This window comes from Penicillium brevicompactum, assembly GCF_028827555.1.
Source record: "Penicillium brevicompactum strain IBT 35665 chromosome Unknown utg000003l_segment0_segment0, whole genome shotgun sequence".
Lineage (NCBI taxonomy): Eukaryota > Fungi > Ascomycota > Eurotiomycetes > Eurotiales > Aspergillaceae > Penicillium > Penicillium brevicompactum.
The window spans coordinates 1,674,864-1,696,263 of NW_026623206.1; the positions used below are offsets into that span (position 1 = coordinate 1,674,864).

General features: G+C 51.6%; 7 protein-coding genes across 7 annotated transcripts; 4 read left to right on the forward strand and 3 right to left on the reverse strand.

The window, feature by feature from the left end:
- Window positions 1–46: 46 nt before the first annotated feature.
- Window positions 47–2,737, reverse strand: N7506_004505 (fungal specific transcription factor domain-containing protein; the record flags this gene model as incomplete). The annotated part of the gene is made up of 5 exons (XM_056953799.1): window positions 47–1,112; window positions 1,178–1,785; window positions 1,866–1,954; window positions 2,005–2,252; window positions 2,583–2,737. 5 exons carry the CDS (start codon window positions 2,735–2,737, stop codon window positions 47–49), a joined length of 2,166 nt encoding a protein of 721 aa, XP_056812688.1.
- Window positions 2,738–2,967: 230 nt separating this feature from the next.
- On the forward strand, window positions 2,968–4,558 carry N7506_004506 (uncharacterized protein; the record flags this gene model as incomplete). Its single annotated transcript, XM_056953800.1, has 2 exons — window positions 2,968–3,019; window positions 3,237–4,558. 2 exons carry the CDS (start codon window positions 2,968–2,970, stop codon window positions 4,556–4,558), a joined length of 1,374 nt encoding a protein of 457 aa, XP_056812689.1.
- Window positions 4,559–5,563: 1,005 nt separating this feature from the next.
- On the reverse strand, window positions 5,564–6,577 carry N7506_004507 (alpha/beta hydrolase; the record flags this gene model as incomplete). Its single annotated transcript, XM_056953801.1, has 1 exon — window positions 5,564–6,577. One exon carries the CDS (start codon window positions 6,575–6,577, stop codon window positions 5,564–5,566), a length of 1,014 nt encoding a protein of 337 aa, XP_056812690.1.
- Window positions 6,578–7,114: 537 nt separating this feature from the next.
- Window positions 7,115–10,021, forward strand: erdS (aspartyl-tRNA synthetase, cytoplasmic; the record flags this gene model as incomplete). The annotated part of the gene is made up of 1 exon (XM_056953802.1): window positions 7,115–10,021. One exon carries the CDS (start codon window positions 7,115–7,117, stop codon window positions 10,019–10,021), a length of 2,907 nt encoding a protein of 968 aa, XP_056812691.1.
- Window positions 10,022–10,612: 591 nt separating this feature from the next.
- N7506_004509 (uncharacterized protein) lies at window positions 10,613–11,426 on the reverse strand (the record flags this gene model as incomplete). The annotated part of the gene is made up of 2 exons (XM_056953803.1): window positions 10,613–11,056; window positions 11,130–11,426. 2 exons carry the CDS (start codon window positions 11,424–11,426, stop codon window positions 10,613–10,615), a joined length of 741 nt encoding a protein of 246 aa, XP_056812692.1.
- Window positions 11,427–12,190: 764 nt separating this feature from the next.
- Window positions 12,191–13,987, forward strand: N7506_004510 (tubulin alpha chain; the record flags this gene model as incomplete). The annotated part of the gene is made up of 6 exons (XM_056953804.1): window positions 12,191–12,230; window positions 12,315–12,355; window positions 12,424–12,450; window positions 12,559–12,634; window positions 12,733–13,687; window positions 13,759–13,987. Exons 1-6 carry the CDS (start codon window positions 12,206–12,208, stop codon window positions 13,985–13,987), a joined length of 1,353 nt encoding a protein of 450 aa, XP_056812693.1. The 5' UTR covers window positions 12,191–12,205.
- Window positions 13,988–15,926: 1,939 nt separating this feature from the next.
- On the forward strand, window positions 15,927–20,155 carry N7506_004511 (EF hand domain protein; the record flags this gene model as incomplete). Its single annotated transcript, XM_056953805.1, has 6 exons — window positions 15,927–15,939; window positions 15,981–16,264; window positions 16,330–16,453; window positions 16,511–16,696; window positions 16,753–20,072; window positions 20,126–20,155. The coding sequence occupies 6 exons, from the start codon at window positions 15,927–15,929 to the stop codon at window positions 20,153–20,155; spliced, it is 3,957 nt and encodes a 1,318-aa protein (XP_056812694.1).
- Between the last annotated feature and the right edge of the window lie 1,245 nt (window positions 20,156–21,400).

Below are 21,400 nucleotides of genomic sequence, written 5' to 3' on the forward strand. Positions count from 1 at the left end.
TTGGAGAGCCAATTTGGGTATATTTGAAAGCAATGCCATGATATCATCACAGTGACTGGTCTATGATCCATTCCGAGCCCTCATTAGGCAGATCACTGAACCAATCATGAGCCAATGATAGGTCGTAGCTCAGGCCCGGAATGGCTGCAAACTCACCCAGCTCGTTCGGGAAAGACGAAAGAAATCCATCAAAAGAGGGGACAGTATCATGCGGCTGTTGCTCAAATTGGACGTCCCCATTATCCAATGAGAAAGGCTCGCTATCCTCCAGCAGATCCCCTCGCCATAATTTAGCCCATTCCTTGAATTGGTCGTAACCAGTCACATCTTCGGTTGCACCACTCTCCTCCGCTGCCGTATGGTCATGGAGTCGTTGTCTCGCACGCTCGAGGGCTTCGATTACAGCAACTTCGGATCGCGCTGATTCAAGCCCAGTGCAGATCTGGCGGATGAGGCCCATTCCCTGTGTCAAGGTACTGGCAATTTTGAGTGTTGGTTCGTTCATGCTATGGGCAATCAAGGCTAGCAAGGCAACTCGGCACCCGTTGAATTCGGTGTATGAGACCCGAGCAAGTCCCACAGAGTCATGTAAAAGTTGACAAAGCTCGATTACTCTGATTGCTGCGTGAAATGAATCGCGGCGGAGTATGTTGACTATGTCTGGTACTTCATGGGTTGGCGATTCAGGGCCAGGATCTGCGTTTGATGATCCAGCTGTGCCTTGCGATATGATGAAAGGTCGGCCCATGAAAATTAAAGTCGTGGTATAATAAATTTCAAGGTGGACGTTGCAGCGAAAGAATTTGCCATCTGGGTCAAGATCTCGACAGTGAATCTTGGTAGGGAGACTTTCCCACCATGAGCTCAGTCGGCTTCTTATGGCGGCGAGCTGTCTCAGGTATTTCTTCTTGTTTGGCTTTTGAAAATGCCGGAGAGACTTCATCACTTCTGAGGCCTTTTCCAGGTGATTAGTCAATACTATGGCGGCCGTGAAGTTGGGAAGGTTGGTGTATTGGTCTTTTGGTCGCAGAGTCGGCAGATCGACTGGCATAGGAGCATCGATATCAGAAGGCGATACAGAAACTGGGCGTCCGTGGAGAATTCCGATTCGACTATTCGAACAATTAGAACCATTTGACTCAATGAAGAAATTGTCATGGGGACCGGACATCCTTACCTTTCAAGGGCGTGTGCAGACCACCAAAGACGATTTCGCACCTCGATGATCTCGGCGGGTATATTACCTTCTACTAATCTGCGATGCATACCGTTCTGTATCGCCATCTTGATTGCCAGTCCGTAGTATACGTAGGCTAGCCCCGCGGTGTCGATTGGGAATGTATAGACTCCTAGAAGTAGAAACGCCTGGACAGTTTCCACACTTGCAACCGTGATGAGATCGGGGATGAGTCGGCACGAATATCGGTAGAGTTCCAGCCCTATTTTATCATCGGGTATTGCCTCAAAAGAGGCATCACTGGAGTTTGTCGATTTCGCGTGCATGTGTGCGAACTGTGTACCAATGGCAAAAGTCATGAGTAGAGTGCATATCCAACCGGCATCATTGATCGAAAGTGATACGTCGTTGGCGTAGTAAAAGTCCAACTTTTCTCGAAATGTTGCTTCATGGAAGTAGAAGTAGTTCGTCTCGCTGAATTTCAAGAAGGCATTTGTTAAGAATTCGGCGATTGGTTTGGGAGGAAAATAGGTTTTCGCAAGGGTTATGCATGAACCAGATGATTGCAAAGCAGTGGCTCGGAAGAATCCTTCGGTGGGATCAACTCCCTGTTCTCATGGTTTAGTAGAGGTCTTAGGCATGCACCTAATATCCTGGGCTGCCGGTACATGGAGCTCGTCCAACATACCTTACGTTGTCCAGCCTGATCCCCGAGGCTTCGCAATCGTCGCTCGAGCATCCTTGAGAAGTTCCAATGAGATAGCTCCCCAGAGTAATCTTTGAAACTCGTTAACTAGTTCTCGCACAGCAAAAATTTCCAAACATACGCATCGTGCTGGTTGAAAGAGTATCTATGGAATAGTCATCCGTCGGCGTATCGACGTGGGGTTCACTTGGATCGCTGTCCAGCTTTTCTTGATCGTCATCTCGTGTGAGTTTGTCTGCAATTTCCTGCAGGTTGTTGGTTTCAAAAGAGACATTGCCCAAAAAGTGCTTGATGATCCTTTGCATTTGGAATTCTTTGGCAGGCTGGATCTGGGAGGCCGCACTGCTTTCGTGAATGTGAGGTTTCAGCCTAAAGTATGTAAGATTGATTTTCCTCAAAGCCAATTCCCGGGTATGAACTGACCTCGGCAAGCTATTCCTTGTGCCTGAGGTTGGTTGTCGGCCACCGCTGTCGAAATGGCATGTCCTTTGATGTTGCTGGCAACGAGTACATGGGTTGCCTCCTCCGCCTTTTCAATTCTGTCAGCTGGTGTAAATAGTACCATCTAAAGAGTAAAGAGACCGATGGACATGTGAGAGCAATCATATCAGCTTACATTTTTCTTTATGCTGGCGACAAGGCACACATCTAGTTGGCCGCATTAGATATTGAATGTATCAATTGGCGGGCCCTACTCACGCTTTCGCCGCCCTCTTGCGTAACTCATCGGGTACGCGTGGCCGCTTTTGCCGACCCTTGTGTATCTTGGTGCTAGGCTCAGTCATTGCCTCGCAGGATCTCCATGCTTTAAATGCGAGGATTAACGTGGGGAATGGCGGCTGTGCGGTTTGCATCGTTTGCCGCGCAGTGACGTAATCAATGGGGTGAGCGATAAGAGATCCAGTAGAGTTCGCGATAAGACCTCCGATAAGCAGCTGATAAGATAACTTGAAGCTTCAGGGCTGAACAGCATCCCAGAATGAATCATTGAGCTTGACTTAGATTCATTCATCGGTTAGGCGTTCACTACCAAAGAACGCCGAATTCTTCAAAATGCAGAACAGACAATTTCAAACTCGCATACATGCCCCTCCATTACACACCAATGGTGATATCGGACTTGGGCTCACACGGGTGTATGTACCCGGGCTGGGAGATCACAAAAGGCCCCGCGGCCACCGGCTGAGTGTTTGACTACTTTCACCACTTGCCTTTGCTCTATCAAATACCTAGGTATTTCTTGTGGTGTCCATTTTTCCACTCATGGGTACTATGGATCAAGGGCTCACCAAGTTGAGACCGCTAGGTAACACTTCGACCTCCTCCATCCAGAACCTTTCTTAATATCACTAGGGCATGCGGAGAAGTACTCAACAACACGAAGCCACTTGAGAATATACAACAATGTGGGTCTAACAGCGCACTATAAGCGATCAACTGAAACATCAGTCAAATCTGCTCTTTGCCATGCCCTTTCCAGCCTCATTTCAAAGCACCCGATATTATCCGCTATTCCATTGGCCGTCGAAACACCGGATCCTTATTTCGTGAGGCTCCCAGTATACCAACTCGAGGAAGTCATCACATTCGTGACACTAAACAGTGCTCCCTCAAGTTCGCATTGGAAGGCGGCTCTGGACAAGACGCTCGAAGAACAACATAATTATCCTTTCCTGTTTAATCCTGATAGGCCACTTCCATTCTGGAGAATATCCATATTGGAGAGTGAGCAGATTCCCGAATCTTTCACTCTTGTATTCATGTTTCATCACGCCCTCATGGATACAAAAAGCGCACTTTCTTTCCATGATGAGCTGGAAACGCATATGAATCAGGTCAATGTGGATTTGCAGAGTGGTGAGCGGGTGTCCTCCATCAGACCCCCATCTGATGCACTGGTCCCTCCGCTAGAGGACCTCTATACTCTTCCCTTATCCAAAGACTTCTTGCGGTCTCAAGAGAATCCCAAAGAGCCCTCTCCCGATAGTTGGACAGGATCTCCACAGTTCACGCCAGTGAAGACTCGCTTCTCATCATTGTGGCTTTCAAACGCTCACACGAGGACTCTAGCAGCACTGAGTAAGAAGGAAGGCTCGTCAGTCACGGCAGTCCTTCAAACGCTCATTGCAACCTGTCTCTTTTCGGTTCTTCCGCCAGAGTATAAAACACTCCAAGCTGACTGTGCAGTCTCATTAAGAAGCTTCTTGCCACAGCCAGTCACTGCAACAACGATGGGTTGCTACGTCGGCTCAGTGCCAACGGTATATCAGCGTGCGCCTTTCAACTGGAACGAGGCTCGGCGGACAAAAGCAGTACTCAACCATGCCATGGCTTTGAAAGGGGGTGATATGGGTGTCGGTTACTTGAGATTTGTCGAAAATCAGCATCACTGGATGTTACAGAAATTGGGTCGAAAGCGAATGGCGGCCTTTGAGTTGTCCAATGTCGGTGTGGGCCATCCTTCACCGAGAGGGGCTGGCTTCGAGGTTGGAGGCATGTTGTTCAGTCAGAGCTCGAGCGCTTGTAGCGCTGCAATCAAGATCAGTGCTGTAACGGGTCGAGATGGAAGATTGGCACTAGGTTTCACTTGGCAAGAAGGTGTTGTAGATGATGAGATGATTGAGTGGGTTCAGCAAGCGCTCGAATCTCAAGTCGAAGAGCTAGTTTCGGAATAAATCACTTGGCGGCGATCATCGATGTGGGATCAATGGGATGAGTTTTGATATCCCGAGGTCATTGTATAATTAAGTGGTATCAGCCATGAACTTCTATACCTCGACTATAGCAGAGGAGTGTGTCTTTGATGGCACCACAGGAAATTGTACGCAGTATCCCAGAAAATCAAAACGACATCCAGACTCCATATTTTGACCTGAGTGTTCTATGTATGATTTTTCAGCAAGAGAAATCTACCGTGTGAATTCCTTTTACAAGAGATAACACTGGTTCAATTAGAGGTGGATCACACATGGCTAACGACCTCGGGAGCGCACCGGGTCCATATCACCGGGGGCAAACCCTGCTTTTGGAATGTGATGGCATGGACTCAAACTTAAGTATGAAGTCAAGAATGCCACTAAAGGGGTCGCCAAGACATCAAAACAAGGCACCAAAGCCAAACGAACACCACTCGTGGACTCTCCAACGTCAAGCAGGTGGATGACTTGCAAAATGACACAATGCCTGTGCATGATCGTCGAAAGATATTCATTGAAAGGTAGTATCGCAGATCTTGAGGACCTGCCTGGGCTCAGAGGGAACCTTGGAATGACATCATCTCATGGCTACAGGGCGGGGGGAGTTGGGACATGTCGATCATGAACGTGCATGTAGGGCTGTTGTTGTCGGGAAGCTAGACCGCCAATGAGAGGGGTTCGTTATAAAAAGAAGGTTTTGATATCAACGTGCATATACATGTAGCAGAACCCTGGGCTCGGACCCTGAATATGTACAATAATGATGGAGCCTACAGTAGATGCAGACTACACTTATCTCCTCTGGGTGCAGTAGATACAGGGATCAGGTGTCAAATAAAACAGGATTTCACATACGAATGAAGCAACGCTATCTATATTCAGCTAACGCCGTGAATGCCAAGCGACCCCGCCAATATCAAGAATCAGAAGTGCTGAAGAAAGGGAGCAAAAGCAAAAGAAAATACAAGAATTGAGGCTAAGGGATCACCGATCGAAGATTCCTTTCATGGACGCACATGCGTCACGATACAGCACGTCCACGCTATCTTGATCTCTCCAAGGATTAGGAGACTTGTCCCAGGCATGTCGGGCTTTCTCGATGAGCATGGCACGAGGACGCTTTCCGAGTGTCTCCAAGCGACGGACGAAAGCTTGACCTTCCTTCATCAACATGTCCCACTCACAGATGAACATGAAAATGTCACGTGGTAAGCCTTCTGACAACAGACGGTCGGACGCATGGATTGGAGAGGCATATGGCGAGTCACGTTCATCCAGATTGGGCAGATAGGACTCATCAAACAGGGTTGTGAAGAAAGCGGGGAGAGTCTTGTCCGGCATGAGACTCATGGCCCGACGATGGTCACGAGATTCCTGGAAATCGAGAATGGGGTACCAAGCGAACAACGCGACGATGTTCAAATCAGAGACCTGACTCAAGAGATTCTGTGATGATTCTGCTCGACCCAAGTGCTCTTTGATTTCTGTCGATATGCGACCACGTAGCCGCAACGGCACGGTCACAGCCAGGTTACCACCCGCCGAGAACCCGCTCAGCGCTACCCTGCTCACATCCAGCCCCAGTTCACCAGCGTGCATTGCCAGGTATAAGAGTGCTTCGACTCCGTCATCCACGGCGGCGGGGTATGGGTGCTCCGGGGCCCGCCGGTAGCTGACACTAACCATGACCGCGCCGACGTGTTCCAAGAACGATTTCGCCCATCGGGAATCATCCGTGGCTGCCCCGAGGGTGAAACCCCCACCGTGGAAGTTGACACATACAGGATATTTATGGCCCAGACGTCGCTGTTCGTGATAGTTGGGTGGGACGTAGAAATGCAAGACGAGGGAATGGTGGTGCTTGTCGACGTTGACGGTGCGGGTAAATTGCGGTCGGGGTGGTCGGGGTGGACCGATGTCATGAAGAAACATGCCGATGCGCATCAGGAAACGCCAAAAGATGGCCTGTATGTAGAGCCACCAACGCGAAGAAGCCATGGCGGAGGTTCGGATTTGGATGTTCGTGTTCTCGTTGGCATGCGTTTGCGGAGGTCCGGATGACCCGGAGACCTGGAGATTGCCTAATGATAAGCAGCGACGGGAAGTACGAAGTACGGAGCAGAAAGTAGAAAAGCTTGTGTACGAAGTACGGAGGGAAACGGTGTATACAGAGAGGAGGTTGAATTAAGGTCAGAGATGAGCATCAGAACCCTCAGACGCACTCCATACCAAGAAAATCAGGGATCCGAGGTGGAATTCTTGGTTTCGTGAGTGATGTCATCGCCTCTGGTTTCAGCTGTTTTTCTTTTCTTCTCGGAAATAGTTTATTTATTCCAATTCTCTTCTTATCTATCTTACGCCTCCTCGTGTTTGTGATTATTCTTGAGTCCTTCAAGTTATTGCGAATTGCATCCTGCCTCGGGCTGTTCCTTGCTTACCCAGTAGATCGACGGGTCCGGGCCCTCCCCCCACCACATATACAAACTCTCCCTCCTTTCTCCCCTCCCTTTCCTCTCCAACACCGAAAACACCGCCATGTCTATCAAGCGCGCCCTGTCCAAAGCCATTAAGGGCCATATGGGTGGAGGTGAGGATGATTCCTCGAGTACCAACCTCCGTTCGGCCCTGTCCCCCAAGACCCGTACCTCCACCTCTCGTTCGGGGTCTCCCACAGCCTCCCCTCGTCGCAGTATCCTAGGAAACTTCCTGCGCGATAAAAATGACTATGTCTCTTCCTCCGATGATTTCTCGGACGACTCTTCAACCGGTGCTCTGAGCAAGAACCAACAAAAACGGTTGGTCCGCCAGCACCGGCGCAGTGAGCGCAGCCGTCTCAGCGAGGAGATGTTCTCCGAGACCGATCACCACCGCAAAGAAGAGGAGATCACTAAAGCCGCAGCCGCGGAAACCGCGGATATGAAAGCTCGTTATGGCCAGTTGCCTCTAATGCAGTCCTCGGTGCGGCCGCGGGAACTCCGGACTCGCATCGATGACATTACCGCTGCCATGGAGGGACAGGAGGTCACCTTCACGGCACGACTCCATGTTATCCGCCGGATGAGTGCTAAGCTAGTCTTTTTGGTCTTCCGCCAACAGCTGGGCACTTTCCAAGGTGTGCTGCACGAGAAAGCGGGGGTCGCCTCCATTGCCATGATCCAGTGGGTCGAGCACCTCCGAGTGGGGTCCTTCGTCAAGGTCCGCGGTACCCTGCAGAAGCCCGAAGTTCCCGTTCTTGGCTGCTCCATCCACGATGTCGAATTGGCCATTGATTCTGTTCACCTTCAAGTGCACCGTGAGGAACCTGTCCCCTTCAGTGTATATGAAGCGGAGATTCGGACCAATGAAGAAGAGAAAGCCGAGGGTCGCCGCAACCATATCCCCGACCGGACACGTCTGGCCAACCGAATCCTTGATCTGCGCACTGCGACCTCGCAGTCTATCTTCCGTATCCAAGCCGCCACTTGCAACCTTTTCCGTGGCGCTCTCGATGACCGTGAATTCATCGAGATCCACACACCTAAGCTCCAGGGCGCTGCCACAGAGTCTGGATCTAGTGTATTCCAAGTAAACTACTTTGGTCGCCCTGCATTCCTCGCCCAGTCCCCTCAACTGGCTAAGCAGATGGCTATCGCTGCTGATTTCAACCGTGTGTACGAAATTGGTGCTGTATTCCGTGCCGAAAACTCCAACACTCACCGTCACCTGACGGAGTACACTGGATTGGATCTTGAGATGGCCATTGAGGAGCACTACCACGAGATGCTCGAGACCCTCGATGCTGTGATTAAGAATATTTTGCAGGGTATCTACTCCAAGCACCGCCGCGAGGTCGAACTTATCAAGCACCAATTCCCCTCCGAGGACCTTGTCTGGCTAGAGACTACCCCCATCATCCGCTTCACCGATGGCATCAAGATGCTGAATGAGTCCGGCTGGCTGAACGAAGACGGTCAACAACTGCCCCTCGATGAAGACTTGGGAACTCGTGATGAGATCCGCCTTGGTGAGCTCGTCAAGGAGAAATTTGGCACCGATTACTACGTTCTGGACAAGTTCCCTCGCGGTGCTCGTCCATTCTACACAATGCCTGATGCCGAGGACGACAAGTATACCAACTCGTTTGACATGTTCATTCGCGGTCAGGAAATTGTGTCCGGTGGTCAGCGTATCCACGACCCTCACATGCTCGAGGAAAACATGCGCCGTGTGGGCATTAACCCAGATGACATGGAGGAGTATCTTGAAGGCTTCCGCTGGGGTGCTCCACCTCATGCTGGTGCCGGTGTCGGCCTTGAGCGTATTGTGATGCTCATTCTTCAGCTGGGCAATATTCGTCTGACCTCGTTGTTCCACCGCGACCCCAAGAGTCTGCCCGCCAAACCAGTCACAGAGAAGCTTAGACACCCTGAATCTTCCACTCTGGAGCCTGTGTGGCAACACGAGCGGAAGACCAGAACCGCAGCGAACGTGAACGAGCTTCAGCCGCTCGAACACCTGGTCGCGAACTATGGCGATGCTACATCGACCTCCTGGTTCGATGATCGCTTCAAGATCTGGCGTGACATGGTCACTGGTGCCGCTGTTGCATACGTGCCCAGCTCCAGCAACTTCGCCATCATCCCCGGTGACCCGGCCTGTGACCCTAAGCAATTCACCCGCACTATCACGCAATTCCTACAGTGGCTGCGCCGCGAGACCAAGCTCAAGCCTGTTTGGATCCTCTGCTCGCCGGCAGTTGAAACCATTCTAGGCGAACGGCTAGGCTGGCGCAGCTTGTCTTGCATTGCCGAAGAGCGCGTCGACCCTTCACGCAACCAAGCCGCCTCTGACGGTGAGATCGCACGCAAGCTCCGCCGCGCCGAAAGTGAAGGCATCAAGCTGGTGTCCATGAACCAGGGTGAGATGGTCCCAGATGACATCCGCCAGAAGATCGATACTCGCATCAGCGAGTGGCTATCCAACCGCAAGGGTACACAAGTCCATCTGTCCCAGATCCGCCCATGGTGCGACTCTGAGCACCGCTGGTACTTCTATGCCTTGGACAAGGAAGGTACCGTGTGTGCTTTCGTTGCCTTGGCCCAACTCTCTCCCGCCCACGGCATGCAGGTCAAGTACAGTCTTGACTTCCCTGGTGCCCCCAACGGTGTCATTGAATACATCGTCACCCACGCCATTCAGACAGCCGCCAAGAACGGTGTCAGTGGCCTCACTTTCGGCGCTGGTGCCACTTCCCAGCTCATCCCTGGTCACAACATGCACGGTACCAAGGTCAAGATGCTGGAGCACACTTACGAGGCCCTGGCGAAGCAGTTCCACCTTGTTCGCAAGAGTGAGTTCCGTGCTAAGCTCGGTGCTACCGAAGACCCATTGTACATCTCGTACCCGTCCCATGGCCTTGGCTCCAAGGGCATTCGTGCAATCCTGAACTTCTTCGAAGATTAGGTGATTTTTCGGTCATTTACTACGATTTAACGTTGTTCGATATACTTGACGATGTGTGCTGTATCCTTGACTCTGTTGGAGTTTTGGGAGATGCATAGAAGTAAAAATGAAAGATGAAAGATGAAAGGCGAGGCGTTGATTTTGGCGTGTTTTGATCTTTGTTTACCTCGCTGTCCCTTTTATTCCCCCTCACCGCTCCTGTCGGCCCCCTCTTGTATCTGTTTGTTAAATTGGCGGCTCTGACATATAATTGCTTTTTTACACTATTGAATTCTACTTACACGACGCCTTACTCCGTACTCCGTACTCCGTACATCAGCTCCATATGTTGTTTCCATCTTCTTCTTTTCCTTCTTGCCTTGCCCAACTCGTCTGGTAAATGCACAGATAGGCACTTTAACCTTGGAACCTTGGGAGCATGTCGGGGGACATCCATGGATACCTAAGCCCCGAGCTCGATTCATCAGTTCCAAAACCTGACGCAGTTCCAAGGTTTGGGTCTCGATCGAGTAGATGCATGTAAACGAATTGATTATAGTACAATACTCTTTTCATGTTTTTCAAATAGTTCTCGCGATTGCCTTATTTCAATCACTTGTTCTTCATCTCTTCCAAACTCCTCTGCCTCCTAGCATCATCAATAACCCTACCAACCTCTCCCACGATCCACCTCCCCAGTACAGCTGCCAGAACAGCAACAGCAATGATCCAACCTGCAGTAGGCACCAACGAGCGCGGGAAAACGTTGAACAAGAACGGATCCAGAATCAAATCCACCGCTACAGGCGGAACATCCCGCATCAGTGTTTGATTAGTGCTGAAGTAATCCGCGGCAGCATGAACGCGTAGGAAAAGAACAGAGTCACTGGTTGGTGCTGTATCGAGCGATTTCCTCACTTTTGGCGTGCTGGCTTGGGGCTGGCTGGCTAGTGATGCTAGACGGGCGGATGTGTAAATGCTGAGCGAAGACAGGAGAGATGTGTCCTCAATTGTTTTGGATAGGGGGTATGTGGTGAGAGTAAAAGATGTCGGTTGCTGTTTGTCTTGGTCAATTGACCAAACTTGGGAATATAGTATGGGTGGTTTAGTAGCGGGTATATGAACTCACAGTTGATAGCCAGCAGACTCGTACCTCGTACCGCTGTCCAGGATTCAATTTCTCGAGGAAGAACCACGATTCTGTGCCTTCTGGCACAGCAGTCGTGGGGAACGATGCATTGAGTCTAGTGCGCACTACAGGGTTTTGTGGTGAGAGTCTTTCAACACCGAGGTCGTCGAGGGATGGCTCCTGGGATGGGATGGTTGCAGGTGCGGGTGCTAGGAAGATGGTCTTTTCCACATTTGCTTGCACTGCTGAGAGGAGTGGCAGCACAAGTCCCAGGACCGAAAGGGGTCTGATTTGCATATTGATGCTGAATAGACGGTACTTGCAGACTGCAGTGACGTGATCTTGACCAGTAATGCGTTGATAACAGCTTATAGTGAAGCTTTCGCCTTTTTTTTGAGGGTCTTGTTGGTGATATCTGGAGGTCAATTAGCTTTTCTTGTCTGGTTTGATGTTTGGCTTGAGACTTTACCACCAATATCTACTCTTGACGCTTAGCCTGGGCAAATGGTTCGTGGCTAGATTTGCGGGTGGATCCGAACTGACCGAGTATTTGGCAGCGGATGGCTCTCACCGTGACGTCGCGGTTGACCACCTTTCAATACCACCCACCCATGGGAGAGATGTTCTGCGCACCTCGAACCAAACTTAACATGATTCATTCTCTTTCTCTTCAAGCTTCAATTTCAACACTTTAAACGCCAAAAACATGCTCGAATTAGGGAGATATCACGTGGAGTCACGGGACACCGTACGAGGCGGTCAGCAGCAGCAGCTTGTCTCCGGGAATGAGCCAATCAGAAGGCACGACGCGACCCAACGAACGGATCAACAATGAAGTTCCCCCCCTGTACAGCACAGACGCTCCTCCTCCACAACATTTCGGGTCGACTTTGTTTTCCCTTCGACATCTTCTCGTCCATTCCTCCCATTCTTCAGGTACTTACACTTCCACCCCCGCCCCCTTCCGTCGTGCGTGGACATCTGGACTGACCCCTGAGAACCTTAGACCGCCGTGTTTGTTGTTTGGGTTTTGATTCCCCCTCTCCTGATTTTTTAGCCTGAAAACACCCACCACAATGAGAGAAATTATCAGTTTGAACGGTAAGGAAATCATCACTGATCAATTCTCTCCGTCTGGATTGATCAATTTTCGATGAATTGACGCGCTGACTTCTCTTTCTACAGTCGGTCAGGCCGGTTGCCAGATCGCCAACTCCTGCTGGGAGGTAAACATCCACATCCCATTGAAAATTCAACTCAACCTTCAGTAAACTGACAACAGTTGTCCTTATAGCTGTACTGTCTGGAGCACGGTATCCAGGTATGTTGGAATTCCAATCGAAACTCGTGGCGCCCGATCGTGACTCGGGCACCCGTACCCCTATTTTCTACCCGCGATGTAAACACCCGCGACTAACACGACAAACAGCCCGATGGATTCCTCACTGAGGAGCGCAAGAAGGCCGACCCCGACCACGGTTTCAGCACTTTCTTCTCCGAGACTGGTATGAAATCCATATTTTCCCACCCTTTTGATGTTCTCCCCCGCTTTTGGGTGCAAAATTCCACGGCCCGTCACTAACATTCCTCCCCCACTTGACAGGCCAGGGCAAGTACGTTCCCCGTACCATCTACGCCGATCTCGAGCCCAATGTCGTCGATGAGGTCCGCACCGGTACCTACCGTTCCCTTTTCCACCCCGAGCAGATGATCACCGGTAAGGAGGATGCTTCCAACAACTACGCCCGTGGTCACTACACCGTGGGTAAGGAGATGATCGATGAGGTCCTCGACCGCGTTCGTCGCGTTGCCGACTCTTGTGCCGGTCTCCAGGGATTCTTGGTCTTCCACTCCTTCGGTGGTGGTACCGGTTCCGGTTTCGGTGCCCTCCTGATGGAGCGTCTGTCCGTCGACTACGGCAAGAAGTCCAAGCTTGAGTTCTGTGTCTACCCTGCTCCCCAGAACGCCACCGCCGTTGTTGAGCCCTACAACTCCATCCTGACCACCCACACCACTCTGGAGCACTCCGACTGCTCCTTCATGGTCGACAACGAGGCTATCTACGACATCTGCCGCCGCAACCTCGGCATTGAGCGCCCCAGCTACGAGAACCTGAACCGTCTGATCGCTCAGGTCGTTTCTTCCATCACCGCTTCCCTGCGTTTCGACGGTTCCCTCAACGTCGACCTCAACGAGTTCCAGACCAACTTGGTGCCCTACCCCCGTATCCACTTCCCTCTGGTCGCCTACTCTCCCATCATCTCCTCTGACAAGGCCGCCCACGAGGCCCACTCCGTCACTGAGATCACCTCCAACTGCTTCGAGCCTAACAACCAGATGGTCAAGTGTGACCCCCGCAACGGCAAGTACATGGCCACCTGTCTGCTGTACCGTGGTGATGTCGTCCCCAAGGACGCTCACGCCGCCGTCGCCAACCTCAAGACCAAGCGTACCATTCAGTTCGTCGACTGGTGCCCTACTGGATTCAAGCTCGGTATCTGCTACCAGCCTCCCCAACAGGTCCCTAACGGCGACCTTGCCAACCTCAACCGCGCTGTGTAAGTTTTCCCCCGGTCTGATAAGACTGTTCATCCCATATTTCATGAACTCAGTACTGATGATCTTCTAGCTGCATGCTGTCCAACACCACCGCCATCGCCGAGGCCTGGTCCGCTCTCGACCACAAGTTCGACCTCATGTACTCCAAGCGTGCCTTCGTTCACTGGTACGTTGGTGAGGGTATGGAGGAGGGTGAGTTCTCTGAGGCCCGTGAGGATCTCGCTGCTCTCGAGCGTGATTACGAGGAAGTCGCCTCCGACTCCATTGAGGGTGACGAGGAGTTGGAGCCTGAGTACTAGATTACTCATGTTTTGTGACCGGCTTCGAGACTCTTGGTTGGTTCACTTCTACAGGCTGGCTTGGGGACCAACGCCGAGTCTAGAGGTTCGGCTCTCATGCAGCCATCGGGCTTCTTGCAAATAGAAGGGATCATAAGTTTTGCTGCCAATGATTTTCTGGCTTTGTTGTTCGATATATCTTTAATATCCCTGAAGCAGCGATGAAATTTCCCCTCGTTCCATCTACCTTTCGGGATGCTACATACGTATGCTATTGTAATTACTCTCAATCTTTCCTTTCTTAGTTTGTATCTGTCTAGATGGACCCATGGAGTAGCTTGGCCTTGGGACTGTACTTCAATAATTAACCTTGGAATACCTTATAACATTAAAAGGTTTGTGCCTCTCACTGCCCAGGTATCTTCAGGTTGCCAAATATGAATCCAAGAGATCGATCTATCATCCTGTAGAGGCATTTTGCCAGGATATTGCTAGTCAGATGGGCCTCGGGTGGCCATATATGCCTATAACCAACCTCGATTCGGAAGCATGGCTTGCACAGAAGGATGCTTTTGAGTTCCACCGTGCAGTTCTCCGGGGGCTTTGAGAATTTGGGGATGGAGGCTCATATGGCAGCTTTCCCGTATCGTGATATGGAATCCTCGAAAGCATCCTTCTGTGCAAGCATTGCCTCCAAATCGACGTTAATTCCAGGCATAGGCGCCCATCTGACCAGCGATATCCTAGCAAAATTCATCAACAAGACGATTAATGGAGGTTTTGAATTCATTTTTGGCAACGCCCCAGACACGATACCCTGGGTCAGAAGGCTGAATACGCGCCGAATAGCAATCATACTATATTTGGATCTCTGCTTCCGTACTCCGTATGGGAAAGGGCACAGTTTTCGCCATAATGTGCTATCGAAACGCCGACGAAGGAAGTTGAAATGGTTTGATGGCTTGAGGAAGTATGAAGAAGATGAGGATGACTCGGAAAAACAAGAGGGCTCTCATCCATTCTTATGCCGAATTCCATCAAAGAAATCAAATCAATTACGGGGTCTACTTCTCTCGAGGCTCAGCCCTATAACAAGGGACTCGGGGAACGAAACACCCGCAATAAAGGGACCCTCGTGAACTACGAGGACATCCGCATGACAGAAGGGGAGATAATACCTAAAAGGCAGATATTGCAAGGCTCTAGCATTGGAACCATGGTTGGAAGGTCGCTAAAATTTCTAGGTTGAACTGACCTCGGAATCTTGAGAGTGATGCGATCGATGTATATTTCTTCGATATTCAAACTTGGAATACGACAGCCACATTCCACGGTAGATATGATCAACGGTAATGAGGATCGTCGAATCTACTTCGTATCTGACGGAACACCCAGATCTACAGCGGTAGCCTGATAGTCATGATGTATTTACCTCGGTTTTCCGTCTGGTCAGCCAAGTATCTTGAACGGTTCCAAGGTTGGCGGTTGAATAGATGGAGTGGACCGAGCACATGGGGCTCAAGTATTGCCAATTTTCAGACCTGGTGATCAATGAATGTGAAGATTATTTCACATGATATCTAGGTTGAGAAACAGTCTGGAAAAGAGCCAATCCAATGGGTCTTGAGCAGAGAATTGTCTTGAACAAACAACCTTGGAGGTAAGTATGGAATGGACGCTAGAGGGACTGACCGCCTTGCCGTACCCAGGAACCTCCGTTCCTCACGTCAACTCCAGCCACTCTATACCTCCATTCTTCAACATTATTTTCCTGTTTGAAGCTTGGGAATAGTCTGTTCTATCCCGGTTGACATCTGCCAGCAACCCGCGATTCACCCATGCCCGTCGCATCTTATCACTAAGTTGACGGCACCCCGTATCCCCCCATCTGTACCCCAGGCACCCAACAATTGTGAAACCATTTGAAGGAGGGGAGTCAAGCTCCTCCTAGGACACAGCAATGGCTGATACCAGTAAGATATACCACTCAACGCATGCCACAAGACCCTCGAAGCATGGCAGGAGAGCTTCAGCGCACTTCAGGAGAAGACCCGCAGGCCTCCGTCATTACCCCCTCCCCTTCCAACACCCGCTTTCACCACGCGCAACCAGACAGAGCTGACGGATTATGCTTTCTTAGCACAACGACACCCGAATCTTAACCTCTCGCCGGAGGAAAAGCGCGTGTTCTACCAGCTCTTCCAGGCTGCTGACACTACCAACCTCGGCGTCATCACTGGCGAAATCGCCGTCCCATTCTTCGAGAAGACTCACCTTTCTCCCGACACACTTGGCCTGGTACGTGGATATAGCCAGTTTATATGATTTGCGAAAAGAAACACGGCTAATAGTCATCGGTGCAGATATGGCAAATTGCGGATAAAGAGAACAGGGGTCTCCTGACCCCGTCTGGCTTCGGTATTGTCCTGCGCTTGATTGGACATGCTCAAGCTGGTCGCGCGCCTTCTGACGAATTGGCTCTGCAGAGTAAGCCATACAATGTCCCCCATGGCAATCGGTACTAATGACGCATTTCACACATAGGTGGTCCTATTCCTCGTTTCGACGGTATCGTGGTTGATGCTTCCGCGGGCATTCCAGAGTCAGGAACCGCAAGCCCTCCACCTGGAGCTGGAGGACCTATCAGAGTTCCTCCACTTCAACCAGATGACGCTAGTAAATTTGTCCAGCTGTTTATGAAGTCAGATGTTCATGATGGACTTATTAAGGGTATGTTACTCCCCATTTGAGAGGAGACCGAAGTCCTAACGGGTATTTTGGGATAGGTGAAAGTGCGAAGCAGATCTTTGAAGGCGCCGGACTTCCGAACGAGGTTTTGGGTCGCATCTGGTCCTTATCGGACACCAAGCAACGAGGCGCCTTGGATGCCACGGAATTCACAATTGCTATGCATCTCTTGACGTCTTACAAGTATGGCACATTGCGCGGGATCCCCGCGACACTTCCACCGGGTCTGTATGATGCCGCAGCTCGACGAGGATCTGGAGCTGGAGCTGGAGCTGCGCGTGGATCCTTTGGAGCACGACCCGATGTCCCTCCTGTCCCTGCTATTCCTAGGCAATTCACTGGCCCGCAGCGAACGACGAGCCCGCTTAACCCAGCCAGCCGCCAGGCTTTCGGGGGTTCTCTTTCCGCCCAGGTCACTGGGGGTGATTGGCTAGTCACTCCACCCGAGAAGGCCCAGTACGATGCGATTTTTGAGACTGTCGACACGGCCAAGTTGGGGTTAATTACTGGAGATCAAGCTGTTGCCTTTTTCATGAAGGCCCAGCTTCCGGAAGAGACACTTGCTCAGATTTGGGACCTTGCCGACATAGATGCGGACGGTCAGTTGAGCCGCGATGAATTTGCCGTGGCCATGTACCTCGTCCGAATGCAGCGTAGTGGAAAGGATCAGCTCCCACAGGTGGTGCCACCTGCGCTTATCCCGCCCAGCATGCGCCGTCAGGCGCCTGCCCCAATGGCTGCCCCAACTCCTCCCCCGGTGCCAGCTCCACCAGTCAGAACTGCTGCTGATGATCTGTTTGGCCTGGATTCTCCTGTTCAGCCTCCCGTCCAGCCATTTGCTCAACCACAGATGCCTCAGTCCACAGGAGGCTCTAACAGTGCATTCCAAACCCCGGCTTCACCGTCCAGAGCATCCCCTCAGACTGCATCCAACACTTTCAAGCCATTTATCCCCAGCTCTGCGTTTGGTCAGACCTTGCAGCCCCAGTCAACTGGTGCATCTGCTGGAAACTCTTTCGGTGCACGCTCACCCCCGCCTCCTTCGGATGATCTTCTTGGTGACAATGACCCTGAAGAGTCAAACAAATTGACACAAGAGACCACCGAGCTAGCCAATCTGTCAAACCAAGTTGGTTCTCTGGCAAAAGAAATGCACAACGTGCAGGAAAAGCGATCCTCTGCCGAACAAAACCTCACACAAAGCACGCAGCAAAAGCGTGACTTTGAAGCCCGTCTTGCGCAAGCGCGTTCCATGTATGAGCAGGAAGTCACTAACTTCAAGGCACTTGAGGAGCGCCTCAAATCATCCAGAGCGGAAACGACCAAGCTGTCGCAACAGTATGCTTTACTCGATGGTAGTCGCCAGGATCTGCACAATCAATACACCCAGGTCTCAACCGCCTTGGCCGCCGATGAGCAAGAAAACTTGAGCCTGAAGGAGAAGATTCGACAGGCAAATGCCGAGGTCGCCCAACTCAAGCCAGCCTTGGAGAAGGCTCGCTCTGGCGCGCGCCAGCAGAAGGGTCTGGTTGCCATCAACAAGAAGCAGTTGGCTACTGTTGAAGGCGAGCGTGACAAGATTCAAGGTGAAATCGATGGCTTTGCAGCCGAGACCCCACAATACTCTCAGGAGTCCTCGACCCCTGCCAACGTGTCCGAAGTTGCCAGCCCTGCAGCTTCATCTGCCAGCCAAAACACCAACCCATTCTTCCGTCGGACTGGCAGTGCAAGTGAACAGGCGCGATCACCAGATGTCCAAAGTGACCAACAGAAGGCATTTGACAGCCTTTTCGGTCAATCTTTCGCGGGTTCTGCTGCGGGACCACCGCCCACCTCATTCCGCCCCGAGTCGCCTCAGGTTGCAGTCAGCTCTCCTCCTACTTCTTCTGCACCGACCCCATCCGTGTCCCCGCCACCTGGATCTTTGCCCGGCGCGTTTCCTACGGGCCCGTTAGCCGAACCCCCCGCTCCTAGTGTGTCTCGTCAATTAACCCCCAACTTCCTCCCATTCAACGACAATCAATCGGTGACCTCGTCGACTATGGTTTCACCTCCTGGTAGTCGCTTCGGCGGTACTGAAACTTCTGGATTCGGTACCCCGTCTCAGGGTCCTTCCAGTGATAACGGTGCGCCCTCTCTCGCAGAGTCCAGCGACTACAGCCGTGCGCCTACCTCGACCGTTGAAGGTACCCCCGCCCGGTCTCCCTTCGAGGAAGAGGGATTAGACGAGTCGACAAAGTTCCCGGATGTCCCTGCACCCGCCACCCAGCAGCCTGAATCCACTACTTCTCCAGTTCAGGGCGGTAATCAGGATCTTAGCTTTGACGAGCTGTTTGGAAGCAAGGCGCACAAGCGCTCTGAATCTCAGCAAGGCAACGACTTTGAGGAAGCATTCGCCTCTATGAAGCAACCCTCCGGTGGTGAAAAATCAGCTGTTGCCGCTCCTGGTGGCTCTGAATTCCCTCCCATCCAGGAGCTCCACCACGACGATGACGACGATGACAGCTCGGATGATGAACGTGTTCTGGGCTTTGACGACAACTTCGCGCCCCCCACACCTGCTGCTACAAAGGGAGCCCAACCGGACTCCATTGATGCTGCTCAACTGGCCGCTTTCCCTGTGCCAGGAACCAACTCTAAGCCCCCATCCCCGGAGGAGCAGCAAAGCCCTCCTGGTTATGAAGCCCCCAAGGAAGATAACACTCACCTCCCACCCCAATTCAATGGTCTCCTTCCCGAACGTACTGATCCGACGGTCGCTCCCGATGCGCCTCATTCAGTAGAGCACACTACTGGGGCGCCAGTGGTCACCGGCGAGACCCAGCGGGACTCGATCTCGGAAGCCACTCTTCCCGCTGGAGGAGCTAAGGTGGGAGGGCCCGATTTCGAGGCAGCTTTCGCGGGAATGAACCTTGCACCCGCTGCCGAAGCGGATGATGACGATGACGAGCCTGAGAGCCATGGTGTTAAAAACACCAATGACTTTGACTTCTCTTTCGACGCCCCGTCCCAGAAGCAGCAGCCTCTCTCGGCCACGAACACCGGCCAAGGCAGCTCGTCTGAGTTCTTTTCCTTCGACAACAACGTCCACGCGGCTCCCGCTCAGCCGTTTGGTGCTCCCACCGAGGGAGGGGCAAAGCCAGCTGCCCACGAGTGGGATGCCCTATTCGCGCCCCTTGACAACGCCCAGCCCACCACCGGCGAGGACTCGCTCGAAGACAAGTCTAAGCAGCCTGGATGGGCCCTGAACACCGAAAGTGGCGAGGACGACCAGATCCTGCAACGGTTGACCGGCATGGGTTTCAGCCGCAACGACTCCTTGGACGCTTTGGAGAAGTTTGACTACAACCTCGACAAGGTAAGAAGATCATCCCCCTCTCCCCCTTCTGGACTCTACTAACTAGTCACCAGGCCGTGGACCACCTGACTTCCAAGTCTTGATTATGACCCTCTTTCTTCCATTGCACATATCTCTTACATACTCTGCTTTTGACCCCATGCCTTTCCTTCCATGAAACCCGTGGGCCCCTCGGATCTGGTAGCTGACTAGATGAGTGGGCTCCTTTGCATTTGACCCTTTTCCATTTGTTCAGCGCTGTGTACATCGCCCCTATTTGCTTTTGACCAGGTTCTTTGGATATCGCCTATCTGTTAGGAATGGGCAGGACCCGAGGATCTTCCTGTCTCTTGTTTGTGTAGTGTAGTCTACGATAATCCATAATCGAGTGCCGAAAACAACTTAATATTTGCTATACTTCACCATGCAAGCCGTGTACACCATCCACCGCCCAAGGAGACATGAGGAGATGTCGATAGCGAATAGAGAACTGATCTTCCAACCTTGGAACCTTCCAAGACCCCGTTTGCCCAATATTGAGGTGAACCAACATTGCCACGATCGACGATCCGCATCAAAAGCATCCACAGATGAAACTGCCTGAGACCTTTTACAACTAAAATATAAGGGCCTGTGAAATCTACGCCGAAAGTGGCCATTTTTGGCGCCAGAAACGGCCGCCTTTCCACCAGTCACTTTGGAAGACGGGCCTTCTATTTTGCACCTACCCAGCACCCTCAGGGGCTAGTGTGGGGATTTTTTTGACAGGGGGAATGATTTCCTGGATCGGCTTACGGAGTACTCGGGCTGATTTGTCTACCAGTCTGCAAGTGGGTCATGTTTTATGATCGTCGCCTCTCACACCGGATTAGTTTTCCGACACCAAAAACACTAGACCGATCCTACTTACGGATCCTCTACGAAGTACGGAGTACCTGTGTTCCTTTTCCTTTCCCCCTAGCCACTTTCCACTGCAGCTAAGCCGTTGTAGACCTGGGACCTACGAGGATAGGCATTTGGACCCAACTCCGTGTGCGAGTATGGCACGATTGGAATGAGGAGTTAGAAGAGCTACTGACCGGAGTTATAGGTGCCGAATTTTCGTATTCCCACGTCCCGAGCTTCATGTGTTAGCTTTCAGCGGTGACGGGTGCAGCTGAACTGTCGGGATAGGTGATCTACGATCTGCTCAGGCGATGACAGGTCAGGCTAGATAGCTCGTTCCCTCCCTCTCTTGCTTCTTCTTCTTCTTATTTCCTCCATCCGTTTTTCGTTTATCAGAACTGGGCTACTGCTTTGCCAAACGTTTCATCCTAGATTTCCTTCTGTTATCATGAACCCCCTGCTAT